This window comes from Gekko japonicus, unplaced genomic scaffold (assembly GCF_001447785.1).
Source record: "Gekko japonicus isolate JY-2015 unplaced genomic scaffold, Gekko_japonicus_V1.1 scaffold2313, whole genome shotgun sequence".
NCBI classification, from domain to species: Eukaryota; Metazoa; Chordata; class Lepidosauria; order Squamata; family Gekkonidae; genus Gekko; species Gekko japonicus.
Window position 1 is genome coordinate 267686 of NW_015169854.1, and position 12962 is coordinate 280647.

General features: G+C 45.5%; 1 protein-coding gene across 2 annotated transcripts in view; it reads left to right on the forward strand.

The window, feature by feature from the left end:
• The window catches only part of LOC107115634 (killer cell immunoglobulin-like receptor 3DL1), a 17378-nt gene extending 6879 nt beyond the window's left edge, over nt 1–10499 (forward strand). Inside the window, exons 3-7 of one of the 2 annotated variants that reach the window (XM_015417371.1) lie at nt 638–928; nt 5520–5810; nt 7925–8026; nt 9445–9482; nt 10257–10499. In XM_015417371.1, coding sequence (XP_015272857.1) covers nt 638–928; nt 5520–5810; nt 7925–8026; nt 9445–9482; nt 10257–10496 — 962 coding nt within the window. In that variant the 3' untranslated portion in view covers nt 10497–10499. The remainder of the gene's footprint in view (nt 1–637; nt 929–5519; nt 5811–7924; nt 8027–9444; nt 9483–10256) is intronic. The other variant, XM_015417372.1, reaches the window with a different exon arrangement.
• The last annotated feature ends 2463 nt before the right edge of the window (nt 10500–12962 follow it).

The window sequence follows — 12962 nt, forward strand, 5'->3', positions numbered from 1 at the left end:
ATAATATTTTTCTAAATATATAAAATTATTTATGATAGGTTATAATTCATTTGTGCATGGTATCTGTTGTATATTAAGGAAGGAGACAGCATACACTCCTCCTCCACTTCCAACACCCCCTCTGGGTGACCAGGGGGGATCTGGCAACCCTACTGCTAACACAGAGAAATGTGCTGTATAATGGGAGAAGAGGATTAAACAGAAGGAGAGACCCTTTTGTTACACACCTCAGTTCAGTTCTTTGCTCTCCTTTGCCTGTCTTGCCTGGCCATGGGGAGCTGAGTGGCATGAAAAGAACTCTAAAAGCCCCCCTCCCCCCATTATTCAACCAGGGAGGCTGTTAAAGAGCACTGTGTCTGGGTCTCATCTCATGTGGGCCAGTGAGTATGGAACCAGACTCTCATTTCATTTCTAAATATGGTTCTCAATTATAAACTATTTGCTGACCACAGACTGAAAACTGCCCATTCATTCCATCAGCAAAAGCCCTAGACAAAGATTCGGATGAATCTTCTCTGAGTCTGCACATTTCCACAGATCTCATCTTGTATGTAAATAACTGTCACCCATTTTAAAAAGACAAACTGTTGATGAAGTTCCACCTTCCAAAACACATCCTCATTCTCTTTCTATCCAGGACAAGATTTTCCCAAACCTTCCATCTCTGTGAGCCCCAGTGATATGGTGAGCCTGAGAGGAAACGTCAACATCCACTGCAGGAATGAAAAGGTGGCACAAGTAGAGTTCACTCTGCTTAGAGACGGGCGTGCAATTCTGTTCAGGGATGCAGAGTTGCATGAAGCTGTATTCTTCTTGGCCAGTGTCAAGAAAACAGACAGTGGGGTCTACTGGTGTAAATATCATATCAGAAATGACCCAGTCGATCGATGGTCACCTGACAGTGACCCTGTTCACATCAATGTAATAGGTGAGGGTCTGGCTCAGTACTCGTAACTTATTTTTCCACATGACAGTTCTGTCTTGCGTCTGTAAATCAAATGGGAGTATGGAGAAGGACCTCATACATTTCTCTTTAATATTGACAGCAACATTGTCAAGAGATAATATTCCAGAGTCAAAAACCTTACGTGCAACGGCACTCACTGCATTTTCCCTATCCTCAGGGCCCAGCTTCTCCAACCCAGAGGGGATGCATGTTCTAGACATGAAAGTCACCACTGAGTACCAGAATGGGAGCACATTCTCATCTCCTTGGCAGACACATTCAAGGGGCCAGGGAGCTTTGCAGGTGACAGAGCCAGAGAGCAACACAACCAACCAAGTCCCCTTCTCTATACAGTGATGGAGGGATTTTCCAAAATTTTCACTCACTGTAAGGAAAACTCTCACTAGGGCTTCTGCTGGAGCCTTTATAGGAAACCCAGATGCTCATGGCCAGAATGCACAATGGACAGTAGCAAGGTGATGTGCATCTGAGAGTGCACATCGATAAATTGGCTGAGTTTGGTGGCAAAGGCATTCCCTACATTTACATTTCACTGTTTATGCTGATAATATCTGACCACAAAGGCTCCTTCCTCCTTCTCCCTGGCCTGCATCTTTAAGGCACACCTTTGGATTGTGTCTCCTGGACACTCTTGATCTTACCTGCCGCTGAAGCGCTGCTCTGGAACTCCTATGACTCTATCCGCTGCCTGCAACTTCTGCCTTTTGCTCCTTCGAGTTTATCTATGGGGACTGCAGCCATGAAATTAAAAGATGCCTGCTCCTTGGGAGGAAAGCGATGGCAAACCTAGACAACATAATAAAAAGTAGAGACATCACCCCGCCAACAAAAGTCCGTATGGTCAAAGCAATGGTATTCCCAGTAGTACTGTATGGCTGCGATAGGAAGGCCGAGTGCCGAAGGATAGATGCTTTTGAATTATGGTGCTGGAGAAGACTCTTGAAAGTCCCTTGGACTGCAAGGAGATCAAATCAGTCAGTCCTAAAGGAAATCAACCCTGACTGTTCCCTGGAAGGCCAGATATTGGCCACCAAATGAGAAGGGAGCACTCACTGGAGAAGACCCTGATGCTGGGAAAGACTGAAGATGAAAGAAGAAGGGGATGAAAAAGGATGAGATAGCTAAACAGTGTTATTGATGCAACGAACATTAAGTTGAGCAAATTCCAGAGGACGATGGAAGACAGGAGGGCCTGGTGTGATGTGGTCCATGGGGTCGCGAAGAGTCGGACTTGACTGTGCAACTGAACAACAACAAAGTGCATCTATAGCACACTGACTCACTGGCTTTCTGAAAAGAGTGTTTCCCTTTTCTCTCTTTCACTTCTGCCTACATTTTAGGCTCTGTAATTTCCCCTTTTAAACTCATCCCTGTCCTTGACTCAGCTCATTATTTACCCCATTTAATCCCCACCCCAGTTGATTTCCTTCATTCGATATCTCCACTTTATGCTGCATGGAGATGAAATGTCTTTGAAGAACAAAGAAGGTGGCCAGTTTTGTCCATACAGAGGCATCCTCCTCCTCCATCACACTGCAAATGAAATTGCACTTCTGCGCACTGGGCATTTGTTCAGGGTAAAGAGGAAGACAAGAGAGGAATGTTTATTCACCCAGTAATCATTTGAATTGCCGTATATGATCACACATCCAAATCCCAAATATCATCCCTTCTTTCTAGGTGCTCACCCCCACCATCTCCAGCCAGTATCTATGGACAACCTCAGCTGCACATCACCTTGCTACTGGCCAATGATGATGATGAAAAATATTTATACCCCGGTTTTCCTTATGGTTCAAGGTGGCTTACAATAGATTAAAAGAACATTTCCAGTTAAAAACAGAATAAAATACCAAGCCCCAGATCTCCCCCACCCCCGCCCTCTTAAAAGCTGTCTGCCATTCAAACCCCCTCAAAAGCCCTGGCAAAGAAGCAAGGCGTCCAGCACCCCCTGAAGGTCTCCAAGGAGAGAGTGCCCCCCCTCCCCTCTTCACAGGGAGCCCATCCCACAGAGCAGGAGCCACAATGGAAAAGGCGCAGGCTCTGGTCGATGCCGGATAGGCTGCCCTCAGTGGTGGGATAGCCAACAAATGGCTGCATGAAGACCAGGGCTATTTTTGGGCAGGAGCGCACAGGAACGGAGTTCTGGCTGGCTCCCGAGTTGGCCCCACCCAGCAGGAACTCATTAGCATAACAGGCCACACCCAACAGCAGAAACTCATTAGGATTGGCTACATTAGGGGTGTGTGGCCTAACATGCAAAGGAGTTCCTGCTACAAAAAAACCAAATAATTGTGTAAGCCGCTCAGAGGCCCCCTAGGGGTTCGGGCGGGATACAAGCCGAAAGCATAAATAAATAAAAAGGCCCTGGGTTTGGACAACAAACAAGGTCAACAGAATAAGAAGCAAAAGGTGGGTGTGGTTGGATGACCACACTTCTGGTAACAGGGGGTGTGGGGCCTAATATGCTAATGTGCTGTGCTGTCAAGGGTGTAGACTAATAGGCTAATGAGTGTCTGCTTTTCGGTGTGCCATATTATGCTAATGAGTTCCTGCTTGGCTTTTTCTACAAAAAAAGCCCTGATGAAGTCCATAGTTGGCACACGGAGACATATTTAAGACACCTTGTTGCCTGGATCCCACATGCTTGAGGGAATGCTTCTCTCTATAGCAGGGGTGGCCAAACTTGCTTAACGTAAGAGCCACACAGAATAAACGGCAGATTTTTGAGAGCCGCAAGACACGGACAAATATGACACACGTTTTTATTGGGAAATATGCAGATTTGCTTTTTATGAGCATTAAATGAGACTGCCAAAAATAATAACGAAAGTGGTAAAAGCAGATATTGATAATGATATTTATTTGTCCAATGATAATTTGTTTGCTAATGATATTTAGCTTCCCCAGCCGCCCTGCCGGGAGCCGCACAAGACATGTGAAAGAGCCACATGTGGCTCCTGAGCCACAGTTTGGCCACCCCTGTTCTATAGGAACCCAGACAGCACCTCTGTTCTTCGTATCACCCTCTGCTTTCAGTCCCACCCTTCCCGAAGGTGCATATAAGGGCAACTTGCAGGGCTTCCCATGCCTCCCATAGGAAGTGATGAAAGATTCTGCCTTTTGCAGGGGCTTTTGGGATCTCCTGAAGAGGATTCTACATTGGTTAAAGTTGGGCAATGTAGTACCAATGATTATGGGAGGGCTTTTTATTAATCACTGGCTATTGGTTAGAGGTTATAGCTTGCTTTTAGTGTTGATGTTGATCATGATAATATTATTCTTTGGCTACCTTTTGGGGATCTCATTCTTGCCTTCTTTTGGGAGAAAGCCAAGTGTGCAGATATTCTAAATAAATAAATAAATTAGAGCAGCAGCATAGTTGCCAATGTCAGATTCTTTTTGAACATGGAAATATGGAGAGAAGGTTCAGTGAAAACAAAGTCTATCTTTAATTTTTAAAAAACACTAGTAAAAAAACCGGAACGATGAAGCGATGTTTAGCATATCATGGATTCATGACCAAGTACAACCTATGCAGAGACTTTGGTCTAACTCTCATAGAACCCTGTCTTCGGGTTACACCCCTTCAGGTTGTGGGTGGAGCCCAGATATAGCCAGCGTGGTATAGTGTTTAAGAGCGGTGGACTCTAATCTGGAGAACTGGGTTTGATTCCACACTCTTCCACATGAAGCCAGCTGGGTGACCTTGGGTCAGTCACAGCTTGCAGAGCTCTCTCAGCCAAAAAAAAATGTCTAGCTCGCCACCTAGTGGTGCATAATGCTAAAAGAGAAGTTAAGGCTGCCAGACAATCTTCGGGTCTCCTGGCTATACAACACACAATGCCATAAGATAAGTATAAATTATTATCACATGACAAATGTCTCCCCTCCCCCTGGCATTCCAATGTAGAGAAAACTATACATTGGTAGGGCAGAAACTATGAGGGAACCGTCCACCCTGACATCTAGTTCTCTGTGTACAAGAGCCAGAGCTGTGTAAACTTTATGCTAGAAAAGCAAATGTTTGCGCCAAGGTAAAATGAATTTGGTAGGAATAAAAGTGGGGCTCCACACCCTATATGAATTATGGAGATATATACAACTGTTCACTATGCATAATTTATTCTGTGTGTGGACATACTGTAGGGGGAGAGATATCCCTGGTAGTGCAGCACCAGCCATAGGATATCTGATTTAACCCCACCATCTCTGGCTTCTGTTCATTGGCATTTCCTATGCATTTAAACCTACCATTACAACCTTAAGGGCTAGAAACCTTTTTTAATGCAATCTGAGGATCTCAAGAGACTGAATTCTGTGCAATATCCTGAACTGTAGTATCATAGAATACTGGATAATCTACAGTACTAGGACTGAATTCTGTGCAATATCCTGAACTGCAGTATCATAGAATACTGGATAATCTGCAGTACTAGGAATCGACCGGCAGACAGACAATGGATCTATTGATCTGATCTGAATCAAAAGGTTATATTGGTTGGATATCAAGCAAGGATCACTCCAAGCCCTGTGTTTTCCTGTCTTTTAGATCCCAGCCTCACCAAACCCTTCATCAAGGTGAGTCCCAGGGGGAAGCTCACACTGGGCTCAAATGTCACCATTGAATGCCAGAGCAAAGAAAACGGATTGACTTTCTCCCTGCGCAAATCAGGAAAACAGATTGCATCACAGAAGACAGAGCCACGTGGAAACACAGCAAAGTTCCTTCTCTCCGTGGGGAGGACAGAGGATGCAGGGAGCTACATTTGTCAGTGTCAGCACAGAAAAAATCCTTTTGTCTGGTCAGAGCCAAGTGACCCTGTGGAGCTAGTTGTGACAGGTGAGGAAGCAAGCTGGGCATCTTTCTTTCCCCTGCTTTCCAAGCCCCTCTTCTTATGCAGTGACTTCTGGATTTATGCATACCCGGACCCAAAACAGGGTACCTATACCCGTATAAAGGTAAAGGTTCCCTTGCTCGAAAGCCAGTCGAGTCCGACTCTAGGGTTGCGGTGCTCATCTCCGTTTCCAAGCTGAAGAACCAGCGCTGGCATGACTAAACACCAAGGCGCACGGAACGCTGTTACCTTCCCACCGAAGTGGTACCTATTTATCTACTTGCAATTTCTTGCTTTCGAACTGCTAGGTTGGCAGGAGTGGGAACTAGAGACGGGAGCTCACTCCGTCATGCGGCAACCCGGGTCTCGAACTGCTGAACTACTGACCTTCCACAGCCTGCAGTTCAGCGTCTTAACCACTTGAGCCACCGCTTAGGGGTTAACAATTCTACAGAAAATGCAAATAGTAAGATCCTGAGGACCCACTTTTGTGTCAGCAGCTGCTGCCAAAGCAGCTTTAAAAAAAATCTGCACAGCCAATCTATCCAGTGGCCAATCAGAAGTCTTGCTGGGAGAAAGCCCCACCTTGCCCTTTCCACTTTCTAAAAACACTTGGCAGGTGCCAGGAAAGGTGTCTGTGGGTGCCAAGTTGCTCACAGTCACCACGTTGGGGACCCCAGCAGTGTTCCCTCTAAGCTGAGTTAGTGTGAGCTAGCTCACCTTTTTTTAGCCTCCAGCTCACATCTCTGCGCTCAGCGATTTCATTGGCAGTAGAGAAACAATTCTCCACCCAGCTGGGCACAGTGTTTTTTAAGGAAGGCTCCTGCATGAAGTGTGAACGGGTATCTTAATGGAAGAGAAAACTCCACAGCTTAGAGGGAACATCACCCCAGTAATAGAGGAATGGAACAGAGGGGTATATGGAAGCAAACGATATGAAACAGACCAGAATTTATTCAACAATTCCTCACTTCTATTAAATCATCCTACAAAAGCAAAAAAAATAATAATCCCAATAATATACCATTTTAACAATAATATATTTTGATTATTCTTATTATCCACAATAAAAAAATTGTAAAAAGGCAAATCATGTGTGGAAGCTGTTCTTTGTGAGCAGAGGGGATACACCAACTCTGCCTGCAAAGAAAAGTTCTTCTCAGGTAGGAGCTTCTTCACAGCAAGCAGCTAAACATCTCTGCGCTCAGCGATTTCATTGGCAGTCGAGAAACAATTCTCCACCCAGCTGGGAACAGTGTTTTTAAGGAAGGCTCCTGCATGAAGTCTGAAAGGGTATCTTAATGGAAGAGAAACTCTTTATAGTTTTTAATGTTTGCTGAAAGTTTGTCAACGTTTTTATTTTTAGTTTATTCCTTCGTGGTTTTCAATTTTTGTAATCTGCCTCGAGCCTTTGAGAAAGGCAGACTACAAATGAGGTGACAAATAAATAAATAGGCAGCTTCTAGTTGAAAAGTGGCTTTCCTCAGAAAAGGAGTATGAAGGTTATGATGAGCATAGATAGAAGACTCATTCCAGGCTGCTGTATTTCTGTTTATGTGTTTATATGTTTTGTTTCATTTCTTTAAATATTTTATATATGTATTTGTATTTGATAAGCTACCTGAAATGTTTTAATGTTCACCTTGTTGAGGACCCTGAGTTGGGTGGGAAGGTGGCATAAAGGTAAAGGTAAAGGTTCCCTTGCTCGAAAGCCAGTCGAGTCCGACTCTAGGGTTGCAGTGCTCATCTCCGTTTCAAAGCCAAAGAGCCAGCGCTGTCCGAAGACGTTTCTGTGGTCATGTGGCCGGCATGACTAAACACCAAGGCGCACGGAACGCTGTTACCTTCCCACCTATTTATCTACTTGCAATGTCTTGCTTTCGAACTGCTAGGTTGGCAGGAGCTGGAACTAGAGACGGGAGCTCACTCTGTCCTGTGACACTCGGGTCTCGAACTGCTGAACTACTGACCTTCCACAGCCTGCAGTTCAGCATCTTAACCACTTGAGCCACCGCAGCTCCCAAAGGTGGCATACAAATGCATTAAATAAATAGTAAATAAATAATCTTCTGTATGTAACTGGATGAACATTTAACTCAAGATGTCCTTGGTTTTTCAGATGGATCCTTGACTATCATATTGGCCAGCTGTGCTGTGAGCCTTCTCCTGGTTCTTGTCCTCCTCTTGCTTGCCATTGTATGGTACAAAAGAAGAAGAAAGTGTGAGTTAATGGGTGGTTTAAAATATATGAAATGGAAGTGCACAGCATATAACATACTTCCGGGAAGGCAGGTGTGTTGGTCTGTGGTAGAAGAGTTCGATTCGAGTCTAGTAGCTCCTCAGAGACCAACAAGAGTCTTGTGATATAAACTTTCCAGAGTCTGAGCTCCCTTTGTCAGATGTTAACTTGTACTGAATAAAATGATTGGTCCATCTGGCACAATATTGTCTGCTCTGACTGGGCGTGGCCCTCAGGGTTTCAGTCAGAGAACGATCTTTCCCACCATCTATCTGACATCCTTTTGCCTGGATGTGCCAAGAATCAGCCTTCTGCTTGCAAAGTATATGTTCTGCCACTGAGCCCCAGAATGGTCCGTCTAGCTCAGCATCATCTATCATGACTGGCAGCAGCTCTCCGGAGACAGACAAGGGTCTTTCCCATCACCTGGGATGCTTTACCGAGAGATGCCAAGACTGTACCCAGGATCTTTAATATGCAACACTTGTGTGCTACCCGTAAGCCACAACCGTCCCCTTGAACTGGCACTAACTCGGGTTTCACAGGCAAAGTATTAGCCCAAATGCTTCCACCACACGAAAGCCCAGTGATGAAATTTTAACATGGTGGAAAGAGGAGTCTTTCTTTCAAATGAAGGAGAATAGACAATTCGGGAAACTGCAAAAGCTGGGTGTGGGCTGAGCAGCATTTCAAGCGGCCAGAGGCGGAGAGTTTCAGTTCCCTTTAGATTTCCCTTCCCCTCCCTGAGTAGGAGAAGCAAAACTATGGTCCCTGCCACACAGCAGGAAAAACATTGGCCAAAGTGCGGCAAATCAGAGCCGCACCAAAGTAGAGACGCCGCGGCGGGATCCCATGGATCCCCTGAGCCGCGGCGCCGTTGCTGCCCAGCACGATCAGATGCCAGGGAGAAAGCTACCGTCGGGAGGGGGAGCCTGCCGAACTGCGCATGTGTGATGTGCCGGTGGAAGGACACGCCGGCAATCCCACGGCTGGCTTTGATGCAGCCTTCCCGGATGAACCACCATGGTAGGTTGTTCATTTTTGCTGCAGGGTTTTGGGCGGAAGGGCCGGATCGGGAACGGGCACCCAATGCTTCCCAGATGTTGCGGTGGGATCGTGCCCGTTTGCTGCGGCCCCGATCCGTCCCTCTCCCAGCCCAAAACTTCTTGTGTGACCGGGGCCCGAGTGAAATAAGCAGGCATGTATTTAATTTATCTCTGTGTGAAATGTAGTGTAGAACTGGAGTTAATTTTTCTAGTACAGGTAATCTAGCGCATGGCAGAATGTTAAGCAGGTTTCCTCCACCAAGGATCTGGAATACACAGGGAAGGAGCAGTGTGGGCAATTCTTGTTTGCAACAGATTGACTGAAAATTCTCCTGAACTCTTTCTGATCTACAGGCGCCACTGCTAATGAAGAAAGCCAACCAGTGACAATGGTATGTGACCTACCGCTCTGTTAATGACTGTGAATGTCCTGCCAGAGTTCTATCGTCATATTTTGATGAATACAGAAAGCCATGTGACAATGGGTGAATCGTAACAAGCCAAACATAAAGAACAGCCAATAAACATACTAAAAGGCTAGGCTCACACTCTGCCTGAACTGGTGTTATTAAATTGAAGGCCATTACTCCCCGTTATTTTTATGGCAATACCCATCTTTGCCTAGCGTTAATTTAATAACAGAATTGCCAGTGTGAGCTGTTTTAGGATCGTACCCTTTCAGGATAGCAGATATGACACAGCTGCATACATGATCCTATTTGGCAACCCAGACTGCTTTGAAAGGGGACAGGGGGCCATGTGCTAACCTCAAGGTGATCTAGAGGCAACCCCAGATCCCACCCACTCTCGTTTTGAAGCTGCCTTTTGGAATTATTTTATTGGAGCCTCATTTGTTTTCTACACAACTGTACTCGGTGAAGTGATGGCAGAAATGTACTTTAAAAAGTCTCTCTCTTTAAAATGTCCAATGCATCTCCTGATAAATATCATAATAAATTAGTAGCTGTTTGGTATCCTGTTATTAGTTTTATGTTGGCTAATGATATTATTCCAGACAATCCACAGTATAAGAAAATGATTTAATTTTAATTGTACTGTAAAACAATACAAAACCGTTTGATGTATTTTGTTTGTTTAATGTTGAAAGTGTGTAATTTACTGAAAATTGTTAATTAAAAAAAAGTCTCTCTTCCCTCCCCTACCAGCCCCTGAAACCTGAAGCCAGAACCTCTGGAGTGGAACATGATGAACTCACCCACGGAACAGACAATGACAGCCTGACCTATGTTGCACTGAACCATCAGCCACTGAGAAGCAAGGAGGCAGCCATTCCTGGGAACCCCTCTGAATCTTGCGTTTATGCCTCAGTTGCCAAAGACAGAGCCAGCAGTAAAAACCATTGCAGTGCCAGTCCAGCAGCCCATGAAAATGCTAAAGCCATGTAAAAGCAAGCCAAGCTGAGCAGGAGGCTACTTTGAACGAGGGGGGAGAGGAGAGAGAGGCTCGAGTGCCCTGCTTCAGTCGTCCCTTTCCTGAAGCTACTTTTCAAAGTCTTTGCTTATTTAGCATTCCCATGTGTCTCCATTGGCCAACTGCAAAGAAGAAGAAAAAGAGGAGGAGGAGGAGGAGGAGGAGGAGGAGATTGGATAGGAGGAGATTGGATTTATACCCCGCCCTTCACTTGGAGTCTCAGAGCAGCTTACAAACTCCTTTCCCTTCCCCTCCCCACAACAGACACCCTGTGAGGTGGGTAGGGCTGAGAGAGCTCTTGACACAAACTGCTCTTTTTCAAGGACAGCTGTGCCACAGCTTGTGACTGACCCAAGGTCACATCAGCAGGTGCAAGTGGAGGAGTGGGGAATCAAACCCAGTTTTCCCAGATTAGAGTCCGCGCACTTAACCACTACACCAAACAGGAGAAAGTCATGGCAAGACTGAAACTCTTTTCCCCCTGGAGCCCCCTGGAACCTGATGCCAGAACAGACCGTGCCGGAGTCACGTACGCTGTACTGAAACAGCAGTCATTGAAAATCAAGTGAGCAGCCATTCCTGACGGGGCTCCCTGCCTTGTGTCTATGCGTCAGTGGCCAAAGGCAGAGTTTGGGAGGGGCAATAGGCAGGACTCCTCATAGACTCTGGTAATCCTGCGTCCCTCGAGCACACCTGAGATCCATGGACAACACCCCCCCACCCCGCCGCCTATTTTCTCCAAACAACCATGTGCACAAGTTAAGGGGAGGACAGGATAAAAAATTAATTAATAAACAAGCAGGGCTCTTTTTGTAGAAAAAGCCCAGCAGGAACTCATTAGCATAATAGGCCACACCCATGAGAGCATAGCTCATTAGCAAATGAGGCCACACCCCTGTGTTACCAGAAGTGTGGTCATCCAGCCACACCCGCCTTTTGCTTCTTATTCTGTTTACCTTGTTTGTTGTCACAACCCAGGGCTTTTTTGTAGCAGGAACTCCTTTGCATGTTAGGCCACACACCCCTAATTGTAGCCAATCCTAATGAGTTCCTGCTGTTGGGTGTGGCCTGTTATGCTAATGAGTTCCTGCTGGGCGTGGCCAACTCGGGAGCCAGCTGGAACTCCGTTCCTGTGCGTTCCTGCCCAAAAATAGCCCTGCAAATAAGTAACTACATAGAATAGCATTTGGGTAAATGGGGTGGCTCATGGAGATAGCCAGAAGCCCCAAAGACTACCAAAGGTATTCCAGTATCCAGATAACAACAGTTGCTGTCACTATCGCCATTATCCATCAATAATCAATAAAATGCTATTGACTTGGTTATGCATGTCATACCTAAGGGATGTTTATTTAACCTTTATTTCTGCCACATATAAGATATACCTGGACAAATTAAATTTAAGTAAAAATACTTTGTGCCAGAAGTAAGCTATAACTGAGTTTTAAGAGAGTGCTCTCCCACAGAACTATATGGGAGTCTATGCACCCTTTATACAAAAACAGAAGCTTGGTACCAACATTATTTTGAACGTATGGCAGGGAGGGGAGCAGGACTGTGTACTCCCAACCTCCAGATCTTTAGCTGAGAACCTTCATAATGCCTACTAGCATACCGTTGAATGTACATGGTGCTTACGCCGTAGGACTGGCAACTCTAGAAAAGTAGGATTCCTGATGACGCAGAGAGAGGACATGTGTACAGTTGTGTTCATATAAGTTGTGTGCAGGTAGCTGGGCGAAGGCATGGGTGTTGCAATGGACACACTACATGGGATCTACATTTCCACCCCCAAAAAATTCATGAGAGAGGCCCAGCATTGAAAACCCGAAGGAACATCAGAAATCTCTTTGCCATCCTTTAGCACAAGCTGAGAGTGACCTCTAGTGGAAACATTTGAGGATACTTTTCAAGGGCAGTAATAATAATTATCATATGCCAGTTGGTGTAGCATAGCCAGGAGATCCGAAGATTGTCTGGCAACCTTAAACTCCAGCTCTTTTTGTGGCAGACTAGATTTTTTGGAAGCTCTTTTTGTGGCAGACTAGATTTTTTGTACTGAAAGAACTGACTGACCCAAAGCCACCCAGCTGGCTTTGAGTGGAGAAGTGGGGAATCACTCTTAACTATTACACCAAACTGTCTCTCTTTCAAGGGCAGTAATTGGGCTGTGTATTAATGGGGATGTGGACTCGGGGCAAACAGCTTCCCTTGGCTGTTTCACCTTGAGAAAATGTTATGGGAAGGAACAGGGGTCATTTTGTAGAAAAAGAGGTGCAGGAACTCATTAGCATAACTCATTTGCATATGCCACACCCCCTGACATCACTGGAAATGTGTCAGAAGGAAACATCCACTGGACTGTTTTGGATTGCTAGCTATTGGGGGGGGGGGACATGCAGATCTGTCCTCACAGAGGAGGGAGAGCTTGTACCTGAATA